The 26788-nt window shown below is 39.7% G+C and overlaps 2 protein-coding genes across 3 annotated transcripts in view; one reads left to right on the top strand and one right to left on the bottom strand.

The window, feature by feature from the left end:
- Positions 1 to 3509, top strand: part of NOX1 (NADPH oxidase 1) — a 28888-nt gene extending 25379 nt beyond the window's left edge. Inside the window, exon 13 of the mRNA XM_059156569.1 lies at positions 227 to 3509. Coding sequence (XP_059012552.1) covers positions 227 to 353 — 127 coding nt within the window. The 3' untranslated portion in view covers positions 354 to 3509. The remainder of the gene's footprint in view (positions 1 to 226) is intronic.
- Positions 3317 to 26749, bottom strand: CSTF2 (cleavage stimulation factor subunit 2). 2 transcript variants are annotated; one of them, XM_059156566.1, is made up of 15 exons: positions 26593 to 26749; positions 25214 to 25292; positions 24502 to 24671; positions 23655 to 23791; positions 23064 to 23183; positions 22815 to 22952; positions 21150 to 21273; positions 16466 to 16528; positions 14083 to 14142; positions 13298 to 13439; positions 12307 to 12482; positions 11431 to 11738; positions 7847 to 7957; positions 6801 to 6926; positions 3317 to 3527 (listed from the first exon to the last, which is right to left on the bottom strand). In XM_059156566.1, exons 1-14 carry the CDS (start codon positions 26648 to 26650, stop codon positions 6804 to 6806), a joined length of 1809 nt encoding a protein of 602 aa, XP_059012549.1. In that variant the 5' UTR covers positions 26651 to 26749; the 3' UTR covers positions 3317 to 3527; positions 6801 to 6803. The 2 variants fall into 2 exon arrangements, with proteins under 2 accessions (XP_059012549.1, XP_059012550.1); XM_059156567.1 differs by lacking the exon at positions 14083 to 14142.
- Positions 26750 to 26788: the final 39 nt, after the last annotated feature.

Genomic DNA, 26788 nt, shown 5'->3' with positions numbered 1-26788 from the left:
GACAGTCTAGGCAAGGCTGCATGCTGAGAGTGTGACAAGGGCTGAGAGCACATTTGGGGCTTGCAGGCAGAAAAGGTGAGAAAACTACCATGAATAATGTGAGGGAGTCAACAGCTGAATAGGCAGGATGTTGGCAGTAGTAGAGGCTTGGCAGAGGCAGTTTCTCCATCTGCACTGACGTTAGCCCCTTCTGCTGGATTCAAGTCCTTTCGATTGATTCCTGCAGGTCTGTGGTGGGAGTCTTCCTATGTGGTCCTCAGACTCTGGCAAAGAGTCTGAGCAAACGCTGTCACCAATACTCCAGCCTGGATCCCAGGAAGGTTCAATTCTACTTCAACAAAGAAAACTTCTGAACTATAGGAACAAGGGTGCTAATCTGCATTTAGTCTCTCCCCTGAATCTCCAACAAGTTACTTGGTCTGATCAGGTTTGGGCACAGCCATTTAAAGGATGGTAACATGCCTCTCAGGCTCTGACTCCCTGGCATCTCTTTTTTGATTGGATTCAACTTGGATGTCGCTGATTTTTATGAGGTCATGCTAATGGCAAAGGCCATGGATCCTTTCTTGGGGAAAGAACTATATAAATCTTTCTGGAATGCCATGAGTGGAACAAGGCCTGAGAGCAGTGGTGGTTGACAGCTACACAACTTGATCCCAGGTGATACCGTTGATTCCAGGTGTTGCCTTTGGTCATATTTTCCCCTCCCTTTCACCTCCAAAGAAGATTTGTAATTAGGGTGATTTTTTTTTAAAATAAAAAATTTATTGAATAATTAATGACAAAACATAATAATAAGCATAAATAATAAAACAACATAAAATCACCAAGAACCCCATCCCTATATAACACTATGTATATTCTTACTGTTATTTTAAACATGGTCTTATCCAGTGTGAATAGCAATTTCTGCTTTACTTATTTTTACTTGTCAAGAAATGAAGGATTTTTTTCTTTGCTTAATGAGTGAAAATTTTATTACTTAATCTAGGCTCTCCATTTGGGAAAGAAAATCCTGGAACTCTGCTAATTTTAGGTAAAATTATATTATAATTAAAAGTCAGATAATTGTCATTAGCTTACATTGTTCTGTTGGAAATAATTGCAAAAACTTGAACTCCGTCTTAAGATGACTTAGTCAACAGGGGCTCTTTATCATCGTTTTTACTAAGGGGGTTTATGAATTTCATTTCTCAAAAAGATAAATTTAAAACTTTGATGCCATTTTTCGGGCTCTTCCCTATTTATTAAGGAATCATTCACTTAATGACATAAGCAAGATGTCTTTTTCTCCTATCAAAATGCTTTTTTTCCTCCATCCACCTGGCTCTGGGATGTTAGCAGTCACAGTGATCAGTAGAAGTAAAGACTGGGGGGCCCTGAAGAGAGAGGAAAAAACCCATACTTCACTGTGCCCCAAAACAAGTCAACTCATTAGATTTGTAAGAATGTTTTTACTAAATAAGCATTATAGCACCTATTTCTCTACCATTAAGTGACCAAAAATGAATAGACAGTTGTTTCTAATGACCCAAAAACCTATATGACTTGAAGGATTAGTAAGATCCATTTTCAGTAACTAGTCTGAACAAAACAAAGGTGTCAGGAACTCATGGTAGCTAGTCGTTTCATTTATTAATTGGACATCAGGAAAAAATAGTAATGGATTATTTCTGTAGGAACAGATTGGAATATCCCAGCTGTTGCCAATTTCCTGGATTTCAATGATCTAAACAAAATTTAATAAGGCTTTAGGAAAATGCACAATGGAACCTGGATGACGTGGTTCCTCTTAGATAATTGCTGACCATAGAATTTGATCTTCACTGTTTTGATTTGGAATCTTAGTGTTCCCTGAAACTTACATAATGAGTTCCTAATGAGAAAGGCTTCACTCTGTTTCATTGTCTACCTATATTGATACTTCAAGAGAAGACTGCTGCTAAAAATCAACTATTAAGGCCTAGAATATTCATGGAAGTAGGTAGAAAAGGTATTGATAATAAATCCTAGGTATAATGAACACCCAAGCCTCAACTGGGGATGATTAGAATACCCAGAAAGCTCCTCAGCGATTTTGAGCACGTTTGTCTTCCTAGGTTATAATATGAAGTAGCTTATTTAGTAAATTTTTGTCATAGTAAATGTTTACATATCAGAATAGAAAATCCCTCAATTTCAATGTCTCTCATAAAGTCGATTATCATTGCATTCTTTTGCTTGACATGTAAGCAATATGCTATTACATTCTCTAAGCCTATGGAAGGCTTTTAATTCACTTGACCGTAATCCTCACCCAGAGGGTAGGATTCTGAGAATATAAATAGGCTCAAATAATAGTTCCAGTGGAACTTTACTAATTATTAAGGCATCTCTTAACCTCTTGAGGTTGGCCTGATGGGAGAGAAATCATGTTCCTCCTAAATGCCACTATGAGAGAGAGAATACTAGGCAGGAAGAGCCACAGGTTAGAGTGAGTGGCACTAATTACTGTCACATGTATCTGCAAGGAAGCAGGCAGGGGCAGGCCTAATGGGCAATCTGACTGCTTGTGATCTACATTTGGTCCTCTTAAAATAAATGAGAAGAATGTAGAAGTTTTAGGGTTTTCTATGTTTTAATTTCCCAGAATAAGTTTGGTTATGGGGGAAGGCTGTAAGTTTATGATTATCTAGAAGGCAGAGTGAAATGTATATTGTTCTTTGATTTTTATTTAGTTTTCACTTCATCTTGAACATGTGAAAAATTAGTGGCTTCTTTAACTTTTAAGGTTGACTACTGAGACCGAAAAATTTTAGGACAGACAGGTAAATGTTAACAGTCTCCTGTGTTGCTGACACCCTCCAACCAGTGCCAATTCAACATTCTTGTCTTAGCTCTTAACGGTGCATGTGAATAAACCTGTTATTGATAAAAAAAAATGCATTTTGATCATTGCATTTTTCTAAACTAAATACACTGCTCTGCTAGGCTCTTTACTTTGTTGGCCTTTTGACCATTTTATAGCTCTAAGCAGGGCCCATTTTCTCCCAGTAAACTCAGAAGTTCTAGCAAGTTCTCAAAGGGCAAATCTTATTATTCCTGCTGGAAGCAAACAAAGCAAAAACTAAGTTCCAGAAAACACTGCTTCTGAGAAATTCTCAAATATCACCAAGAAGAATAAGTGGTTAACTCAAAGGAAAAACAGAACTATGGCAATATAACATTAAAGTACAATACTGCGGTAAGGGTTGAAAACACATCTAAGGTTTCAACCTTGGTGTTCAGCTTTTTAAAAGCAAAAAGGTCGTGTATATCAATTTGCAGTATACTAAAATTGTGTTCAAAGTTTATTTCAAGTCACAGAAAATATACAAACTAAGACAACAGAATAAACTGATTTTGTTCTGAGAGAAGGTGATGGGAATCCTCCACCTGGCACCAATTTGGGTCATTCACGGGTTAGGATGCAGAAGTCATCTTTTTGCAACATTTCAACAAAGTTATGGAATTGATTTCCCGATTTGTTGCCAGGTATTTTTGAAAACCTGTAAGGAAAAGTTGGGAGAAAGCCATTAGAAATGGAGACAAAGTTCTCTTTCCCAAACATCAGGGGAAAAAACAATTTAAAATTGGGAGGGAGGCTATGCAAACGAACTAATCACCAGGGAGAGATTCCTAAGGTGTCTGCCTCCAGGATCCCCAAAGGGATCACCTGTTACAGCAGAGTTTCTCAACCTCAGCACTACTGACATTTGGAGACAAGTAACTCTTTATTATGCGCACAGGGGTGGGGGGAGATATCCTATGATTATAGGATATACATTATACATTATACAGTAATGTATCAATGTCAGTTTCTTGGTTTTGTACTACAGATCAAAAAGGTATTACGTAACAGCTTCTCAAGATGTTATCTCTGGGGGAAGTTGGGGGAAAGGTACCTGAGGCTCTTTGTACTATTTTCCCAACCTTCTGTGAATTTATAATTATTTCAAAATAAAATATAAAACAAACAAAAACCTTTGCCCTGTGGTTTATGTGAAAGGCTTTGAATTATCTTACAAGCTAGAATATACAACAAAAGAACTTTCAGAAACATCTCTCTCTTCACTATCTAGAAATAGTAATTTCCTCATATTGTAGGGAATGTCTTCTCTGACATAAACAAATTAGAAAAAGTAAAAGAGGGGAGTAGTTTTTCATCTATTGCTCTGACTATAACAGTCTATACTTCTACTAAAAAAAATGTCTTTGGGTAACTGGACTAAAAAGATAAAGTATTGGTCATACCAAAAGTCTGGCTAGCTATCCATCTATGACAGCTTCTCATTATAGTCCAATCATTTAAAGTCTAAATACAGGGATGTCTTGGTGGCTCAGTTGGTTAATCTATCTTTGGCTCAGGTCATGATCTCAGGGTCCTAGGATTGAGCCCTGTGTCGGGCTCTCTGCTCGGCAGGAGCCTGCTTCTCCCCCTCCCTCTGGCTGCAGCTCCACCTGCTTGTGCGTGCTCGCTCTCTCTCTAATAAATAAAATTAAAAAATTATTAAAAAAACAAAGTCTATGAGGAATTTGAGAGGCAGTGTGGGGGACTTGGGGGTAGGGAAGGAAAAAATGAAATGAGATGGGATTGGGAGGGAGACAAACCATGAGATTCTTAATCTCACAAAACAAACTGAGGGTTGCCGGGGGGAGGGAGGTATGGAGAGGGTGGTTGCATTATGGACATTGGGGAGGGTATGTGCTATGGTGAGTGCTGTGAAGTGTGTAAACCTGGTGATTCACAGACCTGTACCCCTGGGGCTAATAATACATTATATGTTAATAAAATAAATAAATAAACCCGAGCAACTACCAAAAAAAAAAGTCTAAATACAGAAATGAAGCATGTTTCCAGTTTGGATGTTTTAATGACTTTGCAAATATGGATTAAAACACAATATATTTTGTAAAGACTTCTAATTAGTACAAATGAGCTCACTATTATCTGATATTAGATGGATGGGAATTATAACACAGATGGGGTAACAAGTAAAAATTCAAAAGGTAATATTCCAGCTGATATTGGGACAATGTAAATTTTAAGTTGTTTTTAGAAAACAGTATTATTGGGGTGCCTGGCTGGCTCAGTTGGTAGTGTATATGACTCTTGATCTCACCATTGTAAATTTGAGCCCCAAGCTGGGTGGAGATTACTTGAAACTAAAGAAATCTTTAAGGAAAAATGAAAACACTTATTTATTTATTTATTTGAAAAAATATTTTATTTATTTATTTGACAGACGGAGATCACAAGTAGGTAGAGAAACAGGCAGAGAGAGAGAGGAGGAAGCAGGCTTCCTGCTGAGCAGAGAGCCCGATGCGGGGCTTGATCCCGGGACCCTGGGATCATGACCTGAGCTGAAGGCAGAGGCTTTAACCCACTGAGCCACCCAGGCGCCCCAATTATTTATTTTTTAAAGATTATTTGAGAGAGAGAGCACGCACGCGCATGCCAGAGAGTGCACACAAGCAGCAGGAGTGGCAGAGGCCGAGGGAGAAGCAGACTCCCTGTGGAGCAGGGAGCCCAATGCAGGGCTCGATCCCAGGACCCTGAGATCATGACCTGAGCTGAAGGTGGACACTTAACCCACTGAGCCACCCAGATGCCCCAAGAAAAAATTATTTATGAAATACAAGATGTTGGGGAAAATGGTTTTTATTTATTTAATTTTAAAGATTTTAAAAAGATTTTAAAAGAGCTACAGCTCTTTTTTAAAATTTTATTTATTTATTTGACAGACAGAGATCACAAGTAGGCAGAGAAGCAGGCAGAGAGAGAGGGGGAAGCAGGCTCCCTGCTGAGCAGAAAGCTGGATGCGGGGCTCGATCCCAGGACCCTGGGATCAGGACCTGAGCCGAAGGCAAAGGCTTTAACCCACTGAGCCACCCAGGTGCCCCAGGAAAATGGTTTTTAAAAGAAAGGCCAATACACGGAATCAGATGGTTCCATGATTACGATCCATTTTATCTGACAGGTAAGAAAGAAAAAGAAAGGGCAGCAGTGTATAGCAACCTCTAAAATGTAAAGGGACTGGTGGTGATAGTGGATGGTCACAACCCTGAAATATGTGCTCTAACAATTTAACATCAAAAGAGTCAATATTAAATAAATACCGGAAACCAAAATATTTATATATTTTATTGAAATGCTTTGTATTTTCACCATTTTGATGGGACAGTTGGAATAAAATAACACCACTGATCCTAACACACCAAACCACATTTAGAGGTTGTCCTGGGAAGAAGATTAAGGAAGCAGAGCTTTCTACTCAGATCTTTCTCCATTTCTGTATTTGATTAAATTCGTAAAAATGATGTTACTTTTGCCATTAGGAAAGAAAGGTTAAAAAAGTTTACAACCGGGACGCCTGGGTGGCTCAGTGGGTTAAGCCACTGCCTTCGGCTCAGGTCATGATCCCAGCGTCCTGGGATCGAGTCCCACATCGGGCTCCTTGCTTGGCAGGGAGCCTGCTTCTCCCTCTGCCTCTGTCTGCCATTCTGTCCGCCTGTGCTCGCTCTCTCTCCCTCTCTCTCTGACAAATTAAAAAAAAAAAAAAAAGTTTACAACCAACTCAACAACTGAACAGATACCCTGTTGTCTTTCCCATCCTGACAGAAGCTGACCTAATGAAGGGTGAAGAGTTTAGCCAAGAGGAGTGTGGGCCTCGGACAGTCTTCACAGATCAGCTGAGAGGGTCATGGGTTAAGGCTGAAAGTCTCTAATACCCCAAATGCACAAGGAAATCATCCAACTTAGGCGGGTTAAGTCTGCTCACCTTTCAAGGTGCTCCAGTGGATTTCTGTATTTGTTCCTTTAAGATCAGGATACTCTGCCTCTGCTCCGGAGGCAGCATGGCAATCTGGTCCGCAGTCAGCTGAAGGACCTGCATGATCAAAGCAGCCTGTGAAGAGAAGAAAAAAAAGGGGAATGAGTTTTAATGATGGCACCTAAGAAACCACCACCAGCTTCCGTCCAAAAAGAAAGGATACTTCAAAGAGAGAATACTATAGGCAAAAAAACCCCACCCCAAATCAAATCAAACTCAAACCAGCTGGCAAGAAAAGGCACAATGAAAAGCTCAAGTACAATAATACTGAGGATTAGGAGACTCAAATCAGTCAGACGCCTGCACAAACCCAAAGTTCTTACAGACTAACATGCTATCTGTGAACCTTGGAAGTCTTCAGTTTTTAATCCTGTTTTAAAGATTTTTAAAATTTTATTTATTTGAGAGAGACAGAGCATGCGCAAGAGCGTGAGTGGGTGGAGGAGGGCAGAGGCAGAGGGTGAAGCAGACTCTACGCTGAGCAGGGAGCCCGAAGCTGATGCGGGGCTAGATCCCAGCAGGACCCTGCAATCATGACCTGAGCTGAAGAAAGATACTTAACCACTTAACGGATGGAGCCACCCAGGCACCCCTTTTAAAAATCTCTTTTTCAAAAGTTTTAGTCCTCCCATCAGATATGAGCTCCCCACGATGGTCAAATATATAAACAGATGTACTCATGGGGAATCTGCTATGTTTTTAGGTATAAAGCAGAAAGGGGAGAGGGAAAAAAGGAAATCAGATTTTCAGGTCAATCTAGTCTGCAAAAAACAACCGTTATCACCTGATGAGTCTGAAATGTAACATAAGCTGCCATTTATATACATCCATTCAAGAATTTTAAGACCAGGCCCACAGATTTTCAGATAACAAGATTATAAAAAGTTGTAAGAGTAAACATCAGTTCCAAAGGAACTCCAAAGACACAGGACCTCCACATCATAACTGAAAAGAGGAATCCAGAAGATGTGTGTCTATGGAGACAGACAGCTTACCTTCTCATGGTCCTGTGGGGTAACTTGGTTCTGGCCAGGACTAAAGCCCCCAGGCTGACCTCCACCCTGAATGCTTGCTCCTTGCATGCCTGCTCCCTGCATGACTGGGACCTATGTGCACAAAAAGAGAGGAGAGAGTTTTCAGAACTTCTCATATAGTATTCAGAATCCAATAGCAGCAATGTGAAAGATATGGTTTGATTATGGATAGGAGTTTTTTAAAAAAAAGCAAATTAATGACTCTGAAGATCACTTTCTACCATCAGCAATGGCAGAAGACAGGGTTTAGCAAGAGATCAACTTGGGAGTTAGACACATTTGCTTATAGTAGCTCTAGCATCATCAACAAATATCATATAGCTCAATCAGGTACCATCAAATCAAAGAAAATCCAGCTGCATGAGCAGAGAGAAAACTGAGAGCATCCTAGAAACTAGTGCTCAGTGGAAACAGCAATGAAAGCCAGCAGATTCTAGAGATAATGTATGCTGGTCCACTGGGGAAGCGACATTCACAGAGATACTGCCTACCTCTAGTTCAATCAGACATAGGCAGTTCATCCCAAAGAGCCCTATCCCCCAAGTAAGGCAGAGATGATCATAATGGCAGTGGCAGAAGGAGAGGGGAAGGCCTCTGGGGAAAAGAATGCTATTAGCCCAACATTTGCTTTTTATACCTTCCCAGAGAAAATATGCAGCAGATGCTTTCTGCTAAATACAGAGCAAGAAATAGGACTGACCCAAGTTAAAAGAACAAAATGCAGTTATATCATACTTATTTATGATCTTTGGTGAGTTTGATCTTGGGGAAGACTATCATAATCCAAAGAAAAGGCCTCAGAGCACCGAGAATAACTGTTAAAGGTCCTTATATTGTTATGTTCACACTCAGGCATTCACCCAGAGTTTAGGTACTATTATGAAACACAAATTGTGAACAAGCTTAGTTACCTGCTTCCCCAGCTGATCAGAAGCAGCTAAGCACAAAAAGAAATGTGGATACATTGTTAAGAGCAGATGCCATGACAGCAATGTGAATAGCTAGGCGACAGCCTGATAGTGAAGGAGATTGGAAACCACATAGGAGATAACTACACTTTCTATTATACCACATATAATAGGCGCATTCAATGATGACCCTGAGTAATCAAAAATGGTAAAAAATCATTTTTCATTATCTTGTTTAAAAAGGGAAGAAAGCACAGTACACTTTATTATCACTTTCTGTTCTTTATCAGTACTGAAACCAGAGACCAGTCTGAACCTTAATGTTGTGTTACAGATCTGGAACATTAGGAAAATAATAAGTTTGAAGCTTCACAGTTAATACTAATTTAAAGTATTATATTATGAGCTAAACATTCAATAATGGCCATTTAAAATTTCCAGGAATGCCTGCTCTAGGCAGACAAGTCACAATATAGGTGACCACACAGCCACGGTTTGCCCAAGATAGTCCCAGTTTATGCTTTTGCCCCAGAGTAACTATTTAATAGCACTCTCACTTGCAAACATGTCCCTGTTTGGATAAGTCACATAATCACCCAGGTAATGATAAGCCTTTTATTTATTTATTTTTATTTTAAAGACTTTATTTATTTATTTGACAGGGAGAGACACAGCAAGAGAGGGAACATGAACAGGGGGTATGGGAGAGGGAAAGCAGGCTTCCTGCTGAGCAGGGAGCCTAATGCAGGGCTCGATCCTAGGATTCTGGGATTATGATGTGAGCCAAAGGCGGACGCTTAACGACTAAGCCACCCAGGTGCCCCATAATAAGCCTTTTAACTAACAAGTTTCCAACTAGGTATACTGGGATTAATTTTTAAAAATCTGATTTAAAATTATAAATTAGGGATATACTATAAAGTTAAAAACAAACACGGCACAGAACAGTGAAAGAAAGGAAATATAGATGCATTTTTTTCTTATATTCTTCTTTGTTAGAAAGATCCATCAAAAATTGAATAAAAGCTATGATCTATAGGGGATGGGATCAGAAGGGAGACAGATACAGGGGAAGAAGCAGGGTTCCCACTGTCTATCTCCTACATATGAGTGAACATATTAATTTAAACAATATAAAAAAGATTTGAAGATAAAATTTTTATTTTTTTCACTCAAATCTAATACGCTTTATACAATCTATGAAGGAAAACTATATAAACCTAATATTACAGAGTAACGAGTTCAAGCACTAGCAGAGACAAAAAAGCAAGACATTATCCAGAAATGGTCTTCCAACCTTTATTTTCAAAGTCTTTCTCCACAAAACTATTGATAGAATTATATAACGACATCATGTAGTTATTTGTTGTCAGTCTCTCCAGTTAGAATGCAAGCTCCATGGGGGCGGGGACTTTTGTTTTTTTCACACTGCAATATCTATAGTACCTAGAGCTCTCTTTGGTACACAGTAGGTGCTCAATAAATATTTGCTGACTGACTAAATAAATGAATAAAAACTGTTTCTATTTTAAGGCTACTGATCCTAGAGGGCAGAATAAACATCAAGGCCCCCAGACACATTTTTAAAAAAGCACAATTTGAAAAAAAAGAGAATAGTTTTCCTTTACACAGCAGAAAACAACATATTTGTATTTCCTATTAAAGAAGGGGAAGCAGATACACATATACACATACATGATGTGCAGATAACAGGACTGAGTGGTACACTGAAAAAAACAGTGGGTTCTATTCCTTGCTCTGCCACTTTTCAGTTGTATGAATTTGGACAAGTCACCTGAATTCTTGGATCTCAGTTTCCGAACCTATAAAATGAGAGAACTGGATGACTAATGTGTTCCATTCCAGTGACACTCTCCCTCTCACGCATACACACACACACACAAATGAGAGCAAGACACATAAACATATGGAAGAGGGAAGAGAGATAGAAGTAGTACATAGAGGAAGGAGGAGCAAGAGGGAGACGAAGGTGCCAGCACATACAAATTCAGGGAAGAGACACACATACCATCTCCCCACAAACATTTGTGTGTGAAGAGGGAGGAGATGACAACACAGAGATGATTACAGATTGACATATACACGTAGCTGGAGAGAGCCAAATAAGGAGAAAGAAAAGATAAGAATTCAGTTGCACAGGTTTTAAGGTGAACGTTAGTAAAAGCTGCCTTTCATGTTCCTTTCATGTTCCACCGTTAACTTAGGCTACATGATGAAAGTAAATTAAAATAGGTTTCTGCAAATCTAAGATTATTGAAATGACTGCTAATAGTTCTTCATATGCTCTAAAGCAGTTCCTACGGTTGTACATTAGAATCACTTGGGGGAGGTTTTCAAATTATCCATGCCTAGATTCTAGTGATACACATTGCCTCCTAAATCTGCAGGGGCTCTGCTCTAAATGGAACAACTCCTTAAATTGTGGGATAAGATTGCTACAATCCTGGCGGCCAGAAAATAACCATCTTAAGGGACAAACAAGAAAAAGGGAGATCTTCCTGTTCTAACAAGCTGAGAAATAGCCCAAATCAGAAAGCACTCACAGTCAGGCTCAATGGCCAATTCCTGAATAGATCAAGATTTCAAGTAGAAGCAAGAAGTGAGTATTGCACATACCTGTCTGGATCCCTGGGGGCCAACTGCCCCCATGTTAATTGGACTGGGACCCTGGATTCCAGTAGGCATAGGGCCTCTAGGGCCAGGGACCGGGCCCCTTGCATCCATACTTCTGGCCTCTATCCCTCTGACTTCCATCGCGCGGGCCTCCATCGCGCGGGCCTCCATCGCACGGGCCTCCATCGCGCGGGCCTCCATTGCACGGGCTTCCATTGCTCGGGCCTCCAATCCTCTGGCATCTAATCCTCTAGCCTCCATGGCTCGTGCCTCCATTCCTCGTGTGTCTATGCCTCGGGGATCTCTTCCGCCTGTAAAGAAAGTTGTAAGAAAACCATTGTGTAGCTGCTCATCTTCACAGCGAAAAGAACCAAAGATCGAAGAAAGAAATCTATTCCCTCAGTCACATCTCCCCCCAACTACAGGTGACCCTTGAACAAGATGAGGATTGGAGTACTCCCCCAAAACCTAACTACTCACAGCCTACTGCTGATTGGAAGCCTCACCAATAATAAAACAGTTGATGGAAACCTGTTTTGTATGTTGTATGTATTATGTTCTGCATTCTAATAACAAAGTAAGCTAGAAAAAAGAGAATGTTAAGGAAGAGAAAATACATTTAGTACTGCACTATGTTTATAACAAATAATCAATGTCTAAGTGAACCTATGCAGTTCAAATGTATTGTTCAAGGATCAACTGTAAACAAGACTGCTTTTGCTTTCTCCTTCCCAGTCTTACAGGTTTGCAGATAAACCTTAAAAATGTTTGCCAACCCCACTGCCCCAGCCTTCTTTATCCCAGATTAGAACCTAAGACAGCTGGGTTTATTATCAGGCCACAACTACCAGGCGGCCTTGTGACATGGTCTCCCCTTACCTCTGCCATCCAAGGGTGGACCCCTCTGATCTAGCATGGGTCCTCTTGGCTCTGCCATTAGAGGTCTGGGCTCAGCTAATGGCCCTCCCCTCATCTCATGTGGGGGTGGGCCACGGCTGTCATGGCCAGGGACATGGTGCATGGGTGGACCCTGGTGAGGTGGTCCCAGGTAACCTCTAGAGATGGAGAAAAATGTAATATTTTAAAACAGACCAAAACAATAAAAGAAATGCCAAGCAGAAGATCAGTAAGTTTAAAAAAAAAAAAAAAAAAAAAAAAAAAGAACCGATGCAAACATCAGTCTATAAATGCTAAGAGAATGAACTGAGTAGGCAAAAAAAAAAAAAAGCTATGGAGATACAAATCCATGTATTCAAGAATTTCATATTTGCTCAGGGCACTCATAATTAAGGAGAAGATAACAAATATTCCATTGTATAGAACGAGTATGTAGTACAGCGCTTAAGAATGTGGGTTACTGCATGGGTTCAAATCTAGGCTTTATCACTTATTAGCTGTGTGATCTTGGGCACATTTACTTCTCTATGCCTCGGTTTCTTCATCTATAAAACAGGACCGATATTAGTGTCACTCTCACAGGGCTGTTGTGTGGATTTAATGAGATGAGCTAAGTAAAGTACTCACAGCAGAGTCAGAGGCATAATCCCCATTCCTATCAGTCATCATCATCTTATTGCTGCTACTGTTGATACTGCCACTACTGGTAAGCAATATAAGTTTTTCCTGTTTAGATATGTGCTAGAATTTCCAGTTTCTAAAGATAACTTGGGTAACCATGGTTCATTCATTCAAAATGACAAACTCAACAGATACAGTTCTGTCCAAGGAGAAGTGCTTCCTTAGTCTTAGATAGTGGCCATGAATATTTATTTATCTGCTGAAGTAGGCAAAGAGGTACAGAAAGATGGTGTTCTCAGACCAAGGGAAAATTTGGATTCCCCCAGTCTTTTCCTTCTTTGTTAATGCTCACCTAGGCTCTACCTCTCCAGTTACAGAAAGTAAAGTGCCTCCACGTGGGTCATTTGGGGCGTCTCCTAATAGACCTCGAGGAGTTGGGACGTTGGCAGGCAAGGGCCCACGCTGCATAGCGGCTCTGGGGTCCTGCATCGGCACTGACAGGGAAACAAACAGGAAGTTACTGTTGTGAAGGACACATCAGGAAACAAGAAATGACTCTATATACCACTGACAACATAATTCAGACACCTGAGAGTGGGTGAAACCTCACCACAGCAGACTCCTCTTGCAGCTCAAGAACAGAAGCAGGGTGTAGGCAGCATCTGTGCCATGTCAGAGGTATGGATGGAATTATATAACGAACAAAGTGGGGAGCAACCTGCCGAGGACTAGCACTGCAACCTGAAGAACCTTATGTTCCTGATTTTCCTTAAAATCAATCTTAGTTCAAGGACCAGAGTCACAAAAGAGAGGTAGGGTCTTGGCATATGGGAACACTGCCATGGCTCTGCAAGAACCTGCTGTCTCCTTACAGACTGCTATTCCATCCAAGCCTCCTGACACCAGTAGGGAGGGAGTACAGCCTCGGACAGATGCCCATATCCATGTTCTCTGCCCTGTGTGAAGAGGTCAATCTTAGGCTTGTGGCCCCAACAGGAAAAAAATTTAAAAACAAAAGCCCAAAACACTACCCTTCTGGGTTCCGAACGTGAGGATGACTGCCAAGCAGCCCTTGTCCTCTCAACGTCCCACCCTGAACACCACAAGCAAAAGGAAACCCGTAGATACAATGGGTACCTTGAACTCGCTCAATTGATGTAGGCCCGGCGGGTCCCACGGGCGAGTGCTGTAGGGTTCCTAGGTGAGCAGTAAGTTCAAAAGGAGAAAGAGCAGACACTTAAATAGCTTGCACGCACACAAGCATGCACACACCCACACCCACACACAGAATCATACACATATAGACGTCTGAGATTTACACACGTAAGTTAAAAAGCCAAGAGTGCTACAAAGTCTTCCTAAACCATAGTAGCTTCTTTGGGATCTGAAACTGTTCTGCTATAATGAGACTGCCTCCTAAAGTGAAACAGGTGGGCCACTGATTTTATTCAGCCACTTTGAATTTCCACCTCTGCTACTACGAGTCCATCTAAATTTCCTTATACTGTTACAAGAAAGAAGGCAGTTCTGAATCTCTAGTTAGGCAAAGAACACAGACATATTTTCATAAGCAAAACATGAAAGACACTGTACTGAATCTGGAAGGCAAGATTTATTCTGAAAAGGTCCCTCACAGAAGCGGACTGTTTTTGCTGTAGTTTATTGCACAAAAATCTCTGTGGGAAATGCAGTGAATGATCTTTAGACAAAGAAAGAGAACATCACTCCTCAAAAAATATTCTGCCACTGTGAGTCTCTGATGATAAGCAAACACCATGACAACAGCAGACAAAGACTAATGAGATGAAAAGACAGCTAACACTACAGAGAGGTGGCAGAAGGAAAGAAGTATCTTCTTAAACTAATCTCCCTGTCTCCTTTTACCATTACGAATGTGCATAAGAAGCATGGATTCCAGGAAAAGAAAGAAAACTGGGTACAAGTGGGAAGATTTTTGCTTCCTCTGCTGAGTACTGAACAAAAACTATAAAAGAACACTCATCTCCTTTATCTCTTTGAGAAGACACAGCTGATATACCTTCAAAACTCTAGTTATTTCCCTTTGCTAACTTTGGACCCAGAGAGGTGATAAGAACTACAGCAGGAGAGAAGAGGTCTTTTGGAAATACATATTAAACAGCTCAAGTTTGATTGACCGATGGCTTGGGAAGAAGAAAAATATGACTGGAACCCCAATGCCTTCTCCCTAATGCAGCAATACTCTGGGTACACGTACAATCTACTGAGAGTGGTCAAGGGCATTGGGGCACAATAGCACAAAACCACAGGCTACTTAGATGAGGCATTTGGTCAAGAGTTTGTTCCACTGTCAAACATCTGATCAGATGATCCATTCTGTCACTTTAGCACTCAACCTTAGTGAACAAACTGTAGACAAGAAAATATAGTACAGAGGCCTTTATCTTAATATTTTGTTTTTAAAAAATGGGTTTCATTTATAGGCCATGTGCTAAGAAGTAACTTAAGCTTCTCTATGCTGCCCAAAGCTGTTCTTTCTCATCATGATGACAACATGACTGAGAACAGAAGACACTGAAGACTGTTTGTGGAAGTTAATAGAGGTGGTGAGGATTTTCAGAAAGAGTAAGATTTTAGTCAGAGACTTCAGCACCTTGCTCTGCCACTTACTAGCTGGGAGAGATGAGTGCTCCAAGTCCTGTCCACATTACTCAGCAGTATTTACTTACCATGTGCCCAGGAAGAAATAACTTAAAACTCTGAGCTTCCATCTCTTTACCTGAATACTGAGGTGCTGCCCCCTAACTCACACTGTTGTTGATGAAAATTAAAGTGCCTGGCCTATAGCATGTGCTCAATTTTACTGTTAATTCCTTCTGTTTTCTCACTCTCTCCTAATGTTTTCAACCAGACCACTGCATTTTTCTGTTTCTTCAAACTCTAGCAAAAGAGGAAATAATTTGGAGATTCTGGAGTGGCCATTGTTGTGGCAGCCAGTGTTACAGCCACAGTGTAACATACCCTTACCAAGTAGGCTTCACAGACCTCTGATCCCCTCCCAGTCTTCTCTGTGGTTTAGATTAGGCTTCTACATGTTATATGCTCATTATTAAAATTCCTTAATTAGTCAACAGATATCCACAGAAGTGAGAGAGGACATGTCAACAGTGTCATTAGATTATTATGAAAAGGTGACATAAATAGAAACAAAAGGTCCATCTGCTTTATTGATTCTTGTAGAGCTGGGCTCTGAGCCACTAGATGGAAAGTCTAGACTAACACTGTGCAACAAAATACTCTGCAATGAGGGAAATATTATCTATCTGCCATATCCAGTATGTGGTGCCATAACCACATGTGCCACTGAGCACTTGCAATGTGGCTAGTGGGAACGAGGAACTGAATTTTAAGTTCTACCTAATTTCAACGAATTTAATATTCAAACAGCCACATATGGTTAGTGGCTGCCATATTAAAACAGTGCAGATATACAACATTTCCAGGTCTAGTCCACATTAACCAGATACTAGTACTTATTTACCTTGGCCTCGATCAATGGACACTGGTCCACTTCCTGGCATTCCAACCTGGGCTTGCATTGCTCCTAGAAGATAAAGAGAAGGAAAGAAAAACACAAATTAGGACACTGGAGAAAAAATTAGGACAGTGGCTGAGTTAACAAATTCCCTTCTGCCTCACAGGCAGAAAACTACAAAAAAAGATCATAACTTGCACTAAACAATGCAGTTATACAGAAGGTAAAGTTTGTTAGTAAACTCTAGGGTTCAGTGATAGAAAAGTGAGTTAAATGAGAATATTTAATCACCCTGGTTACTAAAACCTTGGCAGAAATTCTGTGATATAGAACAATGGCACTTGCCAACATAACTCCTCTCAGAAGAGGCAATATTGTTCCCAAGGTATTTTGTAAATTTGTGGGTTTTTGTTGTGAAAAGATATTTGGGGCATGGCTGGCATTTCATGAGAAGCCAACAGGGATACTAGATGCAATCCAATGTCTGAGATAGTCCTCCATAATCCAGAATTATCTTATCTTGCAAAATTTTCAGATGTCTTGGTGAACATTAGCACAAATGAAAATCTGTTTACATTCATCTGAACTTAGAACCTAAGTCTGCTGTACTTGTAAACAAAAAAGCTCGTTTTCCCTATTTACATCTGTACACATATAAACTGAATTTTCCAGAAATACAATTACTGAGTCAATTACAGGTATTGCATTTTGTTTCATTAAGAACTTTACCAAAAGTTTCCACCACTTGAGAAAATCATAACACTAATGTCAACAGTCCCTCTGGTATATGAGTTGCGAAAACACCATACCTGTATCTGTCTGCATCTGTAGCTTTTACACTGATGGCATAGGAGCAAACATCTGACTGCTACCTTTTGGTTTCTTGTCTAGTTGTGCCTGAACACATGCATATTAAAAATATTCTTTATTATAGGTTAATTTCCTTTTATTTCTCCTTTATATTATAGTAAGGGCATTATATTTTTGGGGGGACTCATGTTAAGTAGGTTATATCTGTGTATTTCATTCCAGGATAGTAAAAAGTCATTATGAAATATGTTATGAAAAGAGCCTGCAGGGTCTAACAGGGTTGAGAACCACTGCTCTACCCTAACCAGTTGGGATAGTATTCTTTGCTATACAAAGAATAATTACGTACCACAAGTCCTTGTCTCATCCTTTCTATATAGCAATAATTCTCTTTTCCTCAAAGGAACTATATATGTTGTATGTAACAAGAAAAGACGAGCTGCTGTTTGCAGTTCATTAATACTTAACTAAAAGCTCAAGTACACATCATATTCTCTCTAAGATTTTATTTATTTATTTGGGAGACAGTGAGCATGTGTGAATGGTGGGGAGGGGCAGAGGGAGAGAGAGAAGCAGACTCCCTGCTGAGCAGGGAAGCCCATGCAGGGCTCATGGGGCTCAATCCCAGGACCCTGAAATCATGACCTGAGCTGAAGGCTGATGCTTAACTGACTGAGCCACCTAGGCGCCCCCACATTATATTCTCTTAGTCCATTTAATATGCCAGGTACCGAAGAGCCATGGATTAAGAACCTGAACCTGTGCCAGCCCCATCCCTACTAAGTAACTGTGATTTTGAACAAGTGATTTGATAAAGTTAACATTTGCCCATGCTTACTCATCTGTAAAGTGAATGAGCTGGTTTAAACCAGTGGTTCTCAGAATGTGCTGCTCAGACCAGAAGTGTCAGTGTCACCAAAAATTGTTAGAACTGCAAATTCCAGGGCCTGACCTCAGACCTGCTGCATTACAAAGTCTGGCGGTGGGGACCAGCATCTGCACTTTAATAAGCTCCTCAGGTGGTCATTCAAGTTTGAGATCTGCTGGTCTACAGAATTTCAAAGGTCTCTTCTAATCACAAACGGTTCTATGATTTATTCAGACAGTTCGCCAAAACAATGTAAAGATTTAGGATCTGAGGAAAGTGGTGGCAGGACATATGGGCATAATTTCTCATATTATACACTATCACACAATGGCACTTTCACTTTCAGCTTCCCAGAAGTGGAACTGGTGGGTAAAAGTGTACATGGATTTTTTTTTTTTGTACATGGATTTTAAATGTGAGACTACTTTCTTAAAAGGCTAAAACATTTCACATTTCCAGTAACAAGTTATGATACCACATCCCCAACTAATAGCTCTCTTTGAAACTTTTGCCAGATTGATGGGTTTAAGTAAAGTGAAATCCTGTAATTTAATTTGTAATTCCATGACTACAAATGCATTTGTCTTTGTTGCCATTTGGATTTGCTCTTCTACGAAGCGCCTACTCATTTTCTTTGCCTTCTTTGCTACTAGGCTGTTTCCCTTTCTCACCAATTGTCAATGAGTTTTGTACAGGGTATTTCAAACATCTGACTGATGTTCTAATAACTTCAGAAATAGAAATGCTACAGACTTATAAAAATATCACTTTAAGTTCCTTTCACACCTACTTTCAACTTCTATATTTATTAATTTCCTGTTTTTGGTATCTTGTTTCTTTATAAAAAGTATTTTCCTAGTTCTTTTAAAACTAGTACTTAGAATTCCTTTATTCTTTAATAATGCAGGCATTTGAAGGTATTCATTTTAAGCACTGTTTCCCATACTTTTTGTATACTTTTTGTTGCCTTCTGGATAATTTATAAATCTCTCCTTTATTTCCCCTTTAATTCAAGGATTACCTAGTGTTATGTCCCTTATTTTTCCAAGTAAATGTTATTTTCAGTTACATTGTAATTACTTCTAATTTTACTGATTTATAATAAGAAAACATGGCCTGTAAAATCCCTACGTTTTAAACTTGTTTTTATTTTATGCCCAAGTATGTGTTTTTTAACTGTTCCAAGGTTTTTGGGGGCAAAAGTGTATTCTTTAGTCAAAAGACCTAAATCTCCCATAATAAGTCATGCTTACTGGTTCCACTACTTTATTCATTATCTTTTACTTATTTTTTATCTATTAGTACAAAGGTATTCAAAGTGTGGTCCATAGAAATGTTGATCCACACACTGTATGTTAACAATTCATGACACTGTAAGTACAGAAATGGAGAGCACTTAGAAACTTTTACAGCAGTTTGATGTTTCTGTGACATCTCATTGCATGATCAGAGCACCTGTGTCACTGACCAGAATACAGAGGACTTGGGTGTTTTTCAGCTCACATTATGAGCTGCCTATGTCATGGGTTGCATACTTGTCATGTGTAGTAGGGCCACATTTCGACTTGTGATATTTTAAGGTGTTTTTTTTTTAAAGATTTAATTTATTGGGGTACCTGGGTGGCTCAGTGGGTTAAGCCTCTGCCTTCAGCTCAGGTCATGATTTAAGGGTCCTGGGATCGAGCCCCACATCAGGCTCTGCTCAGCAGGGAGTCAGCTTCCCCCCCACCGCCCCCCACCTGCCTCTCTGCCTACTTGTGATCTCTGTCATATACATAAATAAAATCCTTAAAAAAAGAATTTATTTATTTGAGAGAGAGAGCACGAGTAAGAGAGAGCATGAGAGGGTAGAAGGTCAGAGGGAGAAGCAGACTCCCCACGGAGCTGGGAGACCGATGCAGGACTCGATCCTGGAACTTGATCCTGGAACTTCAGGATCATGATCTGAGCCGAAGGCAGTCGCTTAACCAACTGAGCCACCAAGGCACCCTTATCTTAAGGTTTTTAAGTTAGGCACCCTTAACTCAAAAATGTATAAAATACAAAATCCATTTCTTTCATTGAAAGATATTTACTCTATAGGTAAATAAAAATCATGAATTTGCTGAAATTTCTTTTAAAATCCCTTCCTCTATTCCTTGTCAACTTAGCTCTGTAGACCAGTTTCTCTACAAAACATAACAATTGCGATTCAACACTGTGTAGTGTTGTAGTCAATCTAACCAAGATTAGATAAATTAACAAGAGGCAAGTATGTTGCATAAAAACTTAAAATATTGATATCTATCATGTGTTCATATAGGAGTTTCATATAGGGAACCACTATTTCACTCAGTAACTCTTAGTTATGATTGCTGAATGACAAAGACCAAAAGCATAATAGCAATACTCATTATTAATTTCTACATACTTAATTGTAATCAAAATGTACAGTTTCAAAAATTCTTTTTTCCTTTTGTGTTGTTTGGTCTGATTATATTTAATGAAATGCAATTTCATATACATTAAATATAATAAAACAAATGTCACTATGTATTTTGTGTCTTTTTTTAAAAATGTGCCTTTCAACCCAATCTAAGTCTCTGGCTTTTGGTGGGAAAATTCAGTCCATTTACATTTAGCAGAATAACGACTACATGAAACTTTATTCCTTTCTCCTTACTCTACGTTTATTATTACTTACTTCACAATGTTGTTTTCTTTTCCCTCTATTTTCTGGCTTTGTTGGCTAGTTTCCATTCATTCCATTTCCCCCTTGCTAATTTGGAAGTTTTACCTCACTTTTCCATTTTGTGGTCCTTTTCCCTTCTCTCTGTGTATAAGAGACCAACTATTCCATCCATCTAGGATATGTGCTTTCTAGCTATGTAATTTTATATCAAGATCTCATTACCAAAAAAAAAAAAAAAAAAAGATCTCATTACCACATAATAATTTGGTGACATTATACCATTTGCTACAACAAAACTTTAGCAAAATACCAAAGTGGTGGAGACTGTAAAGGAAACATACCTCCAGGAGCTAAGGAACCAGGACCAGGCCCTGTTACAGCCGCTGGTATCTGTCCTGGTGCTGGAACTCCAGCCTGCATAGAAGCTTGCATCAGAGGAGGTGCACCATTGACATGCATTCCACCCTGAACAAAAATAAAAACAAAAATAAGAAAAATAAAAAAATAAAAAAAATAAAAACGGTATGTATATGCCTTTGGACAATACACATGAGCCTGGTTATATAGAACACAATTAAGATGGACCATGTTCTCTAAAAGCAGACACTGACCCGTCTGACCTGTGTTGTGAGGCCATATGTGGCACCTATGGTTGACTTAAAGTTGTTTACCTCTACCAATCTGAATGGTAAAAATGGTAGATTATTGTTTTCTGTTTATGTTTACCCTGAGGTTGAACACTTTTATTATGAAAAGCTCCAGATATATAAATCGTATAGAAAGGAAAATAATCATGCAGTTTAGGAAATAAATATACTATATGTACTTGAAATCTGCCCTCTGGTCTTCCCTAACTGCATCCTGTTTTCCCTTCTTAAGACAACCACTTAAGAATTTTTACAGACATTTAAAAGTTGTATGTAAATCATTACGTACTAAATATATTTGCAACTCATTCAACATTTTTGGGGGATATGTGCAAAAACAAATATGCCATATTTTGGAAAGTCTTCTACATTCACTCATTTTCACTTCTGTAACTTTTGAGTTATATGTGTTACACCATGTATCCTAGTTCCTCTTTACTACTATATGGAATTAGGTTTTTGAAAGTCATTCATGGCGACAGGTGTAATTTATTTAACTGCTATAGAGTCTTTCACTGGATAATATACAACATTTTCCCCATTATTCCACTGATGTACATTTAGGATGTTTTAACCTTTCACAATTACAATGTGGCAATAAACATTCTTGAACATGACCAAGGACTCGTAATCGGCCAGTTGTCTGTCATGTGTGTGGCATATACTTTTTCCCAATTTGAATTTGTCTTGGGGTTTATTTCTATTTCTCTATACAGAAATTTTTCAGTTTTCAAATGTACTAATTTTCTATGGCTTCAGTTTTGTGTCATGCTTGGCAAGCAAGCTTTACTTTTTTCCATTGGTAAGGAGACGTAAGAATGCCAACCTCATACAATTACTCTAAGTCCTAGATGAGATAATGGATGTAGAATAACAAAGTGCCAACCATAGTACCACACATGCACATAAATACCAAAATTAGCCTATACATAAAAGGACAGGGGCGCCTGGGTGGTTCAGTGGGTTAAAGCTTCTGCTTTCGGCTCAGGTCATGATTCCAAGGTCCTGGGATCGAGCCCTGCATTGGGCTCTCTGCTCAGCAGAGCCTGCTCTCCCCGCCACCGGCCCCCGCCTGCCTCTCTGCCTACTTGTGATCTCTGTCTATCAAATAAGTAAGTAAAATCTTAAAAAAAAAAAATAAAAGGACACACATGAAGGATCACTTTGTTTCACAAACTTGGCACCAAATCTACATTCATTCAGATGCCATGTAGTCTGCAAAAATGAAAACTGCTTTTATGCCTGGGAACTGAAATTATCATTTTCAGCTCCTGACTGTTCTTCTTTCAGTATATCTTCCTAACATGAAAATGGCATTCAAAACATGTAAAAGAAACGTTATAGGAGATAAAGCCCTACCAAAGCCTGCGCTTGAGGGGCCTGAGGATTCTGCTGGTTCATTGACACAGTGGATCCTGAGCCAGGCCCAGCACTGTGGACTGGCTGAGGGTTGCCTGCAATCAGTGTTGGGATATTTGTCTGGCGATGCAGAATTTTCTAAAAAATGAAAAGACAAATCTATGAGTTGTCTGTTTAACAAGGCAATCAGGCAGTTCCTACCCCACTCAAGGTGTGCTGTGGTGTTTCCATAAACAAATAAGCACTCACCAGAGCAATCTCTGGATCCACAATTCTCATCACTACCTGTGCTTGTAGCAAAGCATAAGCCAGCTGAGGGTTCTGAAGCAACATGTTCCGTGCTTCCTGGGGACTATTCTGGACACAAAGCTGGGAAGATAAAGAGATTCATCATCAGGTTCAATACTTAGTACTTAGAAATTAATAGTGATTTAGAGCCATTCTCATCTGAGAAATATAATACTCAAGAAGCTTTTTAAGCTATCATCAGTTTTTGCATAGCACACAAAATTTCGGTCATGATAGGCAAGAGAAGGAAGAGGCATTTCAAATACCATAATACCACCATTTAGGAGAAAAGCCACGTTTGATGATCTACATCTGATATCTATGGGCCACAAAAAGCCAGATTGTATAGTTGTGTTTGTGTATAAAAAATGGAAAGCTCTTTGCACAAAATGTAAAATATGCTGTGCACATATGGCATATCGAAGGTGCAAGAGATGGTGGTAAACAGGCACACCTTATATTTGAGTTCAGGGAATCATTTCCATTCACTTGAATAACTCCTCAAAAATTTGATGTGATTAGATTTGTTCTTAACCTAATGCCTCCTCCCACCTTCATTTGTTTCATCAGCTCAAACATCTGCTCTGGTGGAAGACTGGCAACTGCTTTGCTAATGGACTCAGGGGCATCCTCAGGACTGATGGTCTCTCCATAAGGTGACTCAATGACAGGGGCACCAGTGCCAAGGCCTGATTGGGAAGAAAGTACAAAAAGTTAAGGAGGCAAAATTATGAGCTAAATCTTTCAAATATCTAATTTCCAGGGCTGCTTCCTTTCCAGGACCTGTTGTAACTTTAAATTATCTGGAACTGAGAAGTAAGTGAACTGCAAGTCTCTTATTTCTGTATAGGAAAGTGACAGAAAGTATTTTCTGTTCTCAGAAGAAAGCTGGGACTAGGATCACATAGGTAGACAATGTTAACCTAAATTAGGGATGAGGCATAATGATTTCCTTTTGACAAGTCATTAGAATCGAAACAAGAGATAAAGATGCTAATCTTAAAAGAAAATAACAGAAAAAGATGCTAATTAAGAATGGAATTCCTGATCTGGTACCTCATGAAAAAAGCCAGGATGCCTTAGTAATCCCACCAATTACAGATCTGACAAACAGTTATAGCAGCGGTTACATAATGACATAGTTCGTGCAAGTAATGGCTTGGTGAGCCTGAACTCATCTTCAACTGTAAATCAACTCCTTTGTAACTAAAGGACTTCTAAAGTCAACTTTACCTTGTTTCTCAAAGATATATACTTCCCTAATGCAGGAGCCTCAAGGGCGTCAAGAAGCTAAGTGGCTAACCATTTTAACAGGTGCTAAAACATATCACAAATGGAAAAATCTTCATTGTTACATCTTTACTAATTCATGTTGCATACAAATCAGGTTTATACTCACTCTTCAGCTCTTCTTTGTTCTTTTCACTGGCAGCATTGTCCACTCGAAGTGCTCTCCCACTGAATTCACGCCCATTCAGGTTTCGCATGGCACTAAGTGCTGTCTCCTGGTCTTGGTATTCACAGAAGCCATAACCCTTTGGCTTTCCTGTCTCCCTATCATATACCAACCTGGAGGAGCAGAACCAAGTATCGGGCACAAATGTTACATATACATAGGGCTCTTGCTAACATGGGCAAGTTCTAATTTGGTCCACTCTAAGACAAATAACTTTATCACTTTGACTATTTCACTGAAATATGATTTAAACATTTTTAAATGAAAAAATGTATCTTTTAGTAAGGGCGCCTGGGTGGCTCAGTTGGTTAAGCGACTGCCTTTGGCTCAGGTCATGATTCTGGAGTCCTGGGATCAAGTCCCACTTCAGGCTACCTGCTCAGCAGAGAGTCTGGTCTCCTTCTCCCTCTGACCCACCGACTCTTATGTTCTCTCTCTTTCATTCTCTCTCTCAAATAAATAAATAAAGTTTAAAAAAATGTACCTTTTAGTAAAAATAAATGTGAATTGTATGGTATGTGAATTTTACTGGAATAAAGCTGTTACGAACAGAAGGATGCATGTGAAAAGTCACCAGTAAAAACCTTGCTATTATTGCTAAAGGCCAAATTTGTGATTTTAAAGAAAACCCCAAGTAATCAAAGGAGAATCTCACCTGAAACTAACAACGGGTCCAACCTCAGAAAAGATGTCCTTTAATTGCTCTTCAGTAGCCTCATATGGAATGTTCCCCACTATGGAAGAAAATAGACAACAGATTAAAACTCTGAGTTTGTAACCTATTTCCCCTGTGAGAAAGTAAAATGAATCAGTACTTACATCACTGAAAATGTAACAACTACCTCAAAATAGTGTTCCCACACTGCTAGTTCCATGGTATTTCAGACAACATTTCAATGTTGTCTGCTGACTTTAATTACAAAACAAACTACTAAGATTAAACATAAAAGGCACAGGCACTTCGAAATATCAGTTCTCAGACTTATCTTACAAGTATTATGATTTTCCTTACCTTCGGTGAAAATAAAATACTTTGGCATTGGTATTTACTTGAAGATCTGCAAGTCTTATTGACAACTGCTAAAAATACCAATGTATTTGATATTTTAAAAACTGGCATATTATTTCTGTATTTCCACACATACATACAAACTCAAAGAATAACCATGAATGTAGTGGAGGATGTTTCAAAATTATTCTGAACTGTTTTGTTATGGCCATTCCAAAAGGTGCTTTAAAATCACCACACTGATTTAAAACAAACAAACAACTTATTTCCAGGCACCTGGGTGGCTAAGTGGGTTAAGCCTCTGCCTTCCGATCAGGTCGGATCAGGTCATCTCAGGGTCCCGGGATCAGGTCCCCCATCGGGCTCTCTGCTCAGCAGGGAGCCTGCTTCCCCCCTCCCCCCTCCCTCTCTGCCTACTTGTGATTTGTCAAATAAATAAATAAAATCTTTAAAAAAATAAAAAAACCTTATTTCATCTGAAAAGATTACTCAGAATGGACCTGATCCTCTTTAAAATTTCTTCGACGAGATCTATTCGTTCATTCATTCATTTACAATCCACTTTAAGACTCCAGGTGGCCACTACCAGTATCGAATCAAAATGTTACAAATAAAAAACAGAGGCTGAAAGTCCTTACGAGAGGGCGGGAAGTGGACACAGGGTTCTATACACTCATCATATAATCTGTATTCTGGGACAGGGAGTGAGCAGTACGGGACAGTTGCCAGGTACCCTCGATTCTAGATAATAATAGAAGCTCATGAAAGGAGAAACGCGTAGAAACTGAACGCTAGTTTAACTTCCTCAGCCACATCTTGAAAAGGCTGTGAGACCTCAGGGGAAGGGAGCATCACTTTGCTCGCGAGTCCACTAGAGCGGCCGTTCCACAAGACGGGCAGGTAGAGCTGCAAGCCCGACCCATCACCAGCTCCTGCAGGAATTCATTAGGTGCAGGGGGTATTCCTTGCTGCTCCTTGTCTCTTTCTATCCCTCCCCCACGCTTGGCTCCACGAATTCCTCTTACCGAACACCGAACGCAGAGAACGATCCACCGCAGGGTCTCTCACAGTCAAACCCGCCATCGCTCTCTTCCGGCAGCTTCCGGTGCGCCAGAGCACACTTCCTTACGGCGCCTGAGCTCTGCGCTAAACACGCTTCAGTACGGGCGCGTTACCCGGAAGCACCTGGGCAGGGCGCGCACATGGCCCCTCCCCTGGCGT

This window comes from Mustela lutreola, chromosome X (genome assembly GCF_030435805.1).
Source record: "Mustela lutreola isolate mMusLut2 chromosome X, mMusLut2.pri, whole genome shotgun sequence".
In the NCBI taxonomy this organism is placed as follows: domain Eukaryota; kingdom Metazoa; phylum Chordata; class Mammalia; order Carnivora; family Mustelidae; genus Mustela; species Mustela lutreola.
Note: the sequence above shows the minus strand (reverse complement) of the source record. Positions and strands in the feature narration are given on the sequence as shown.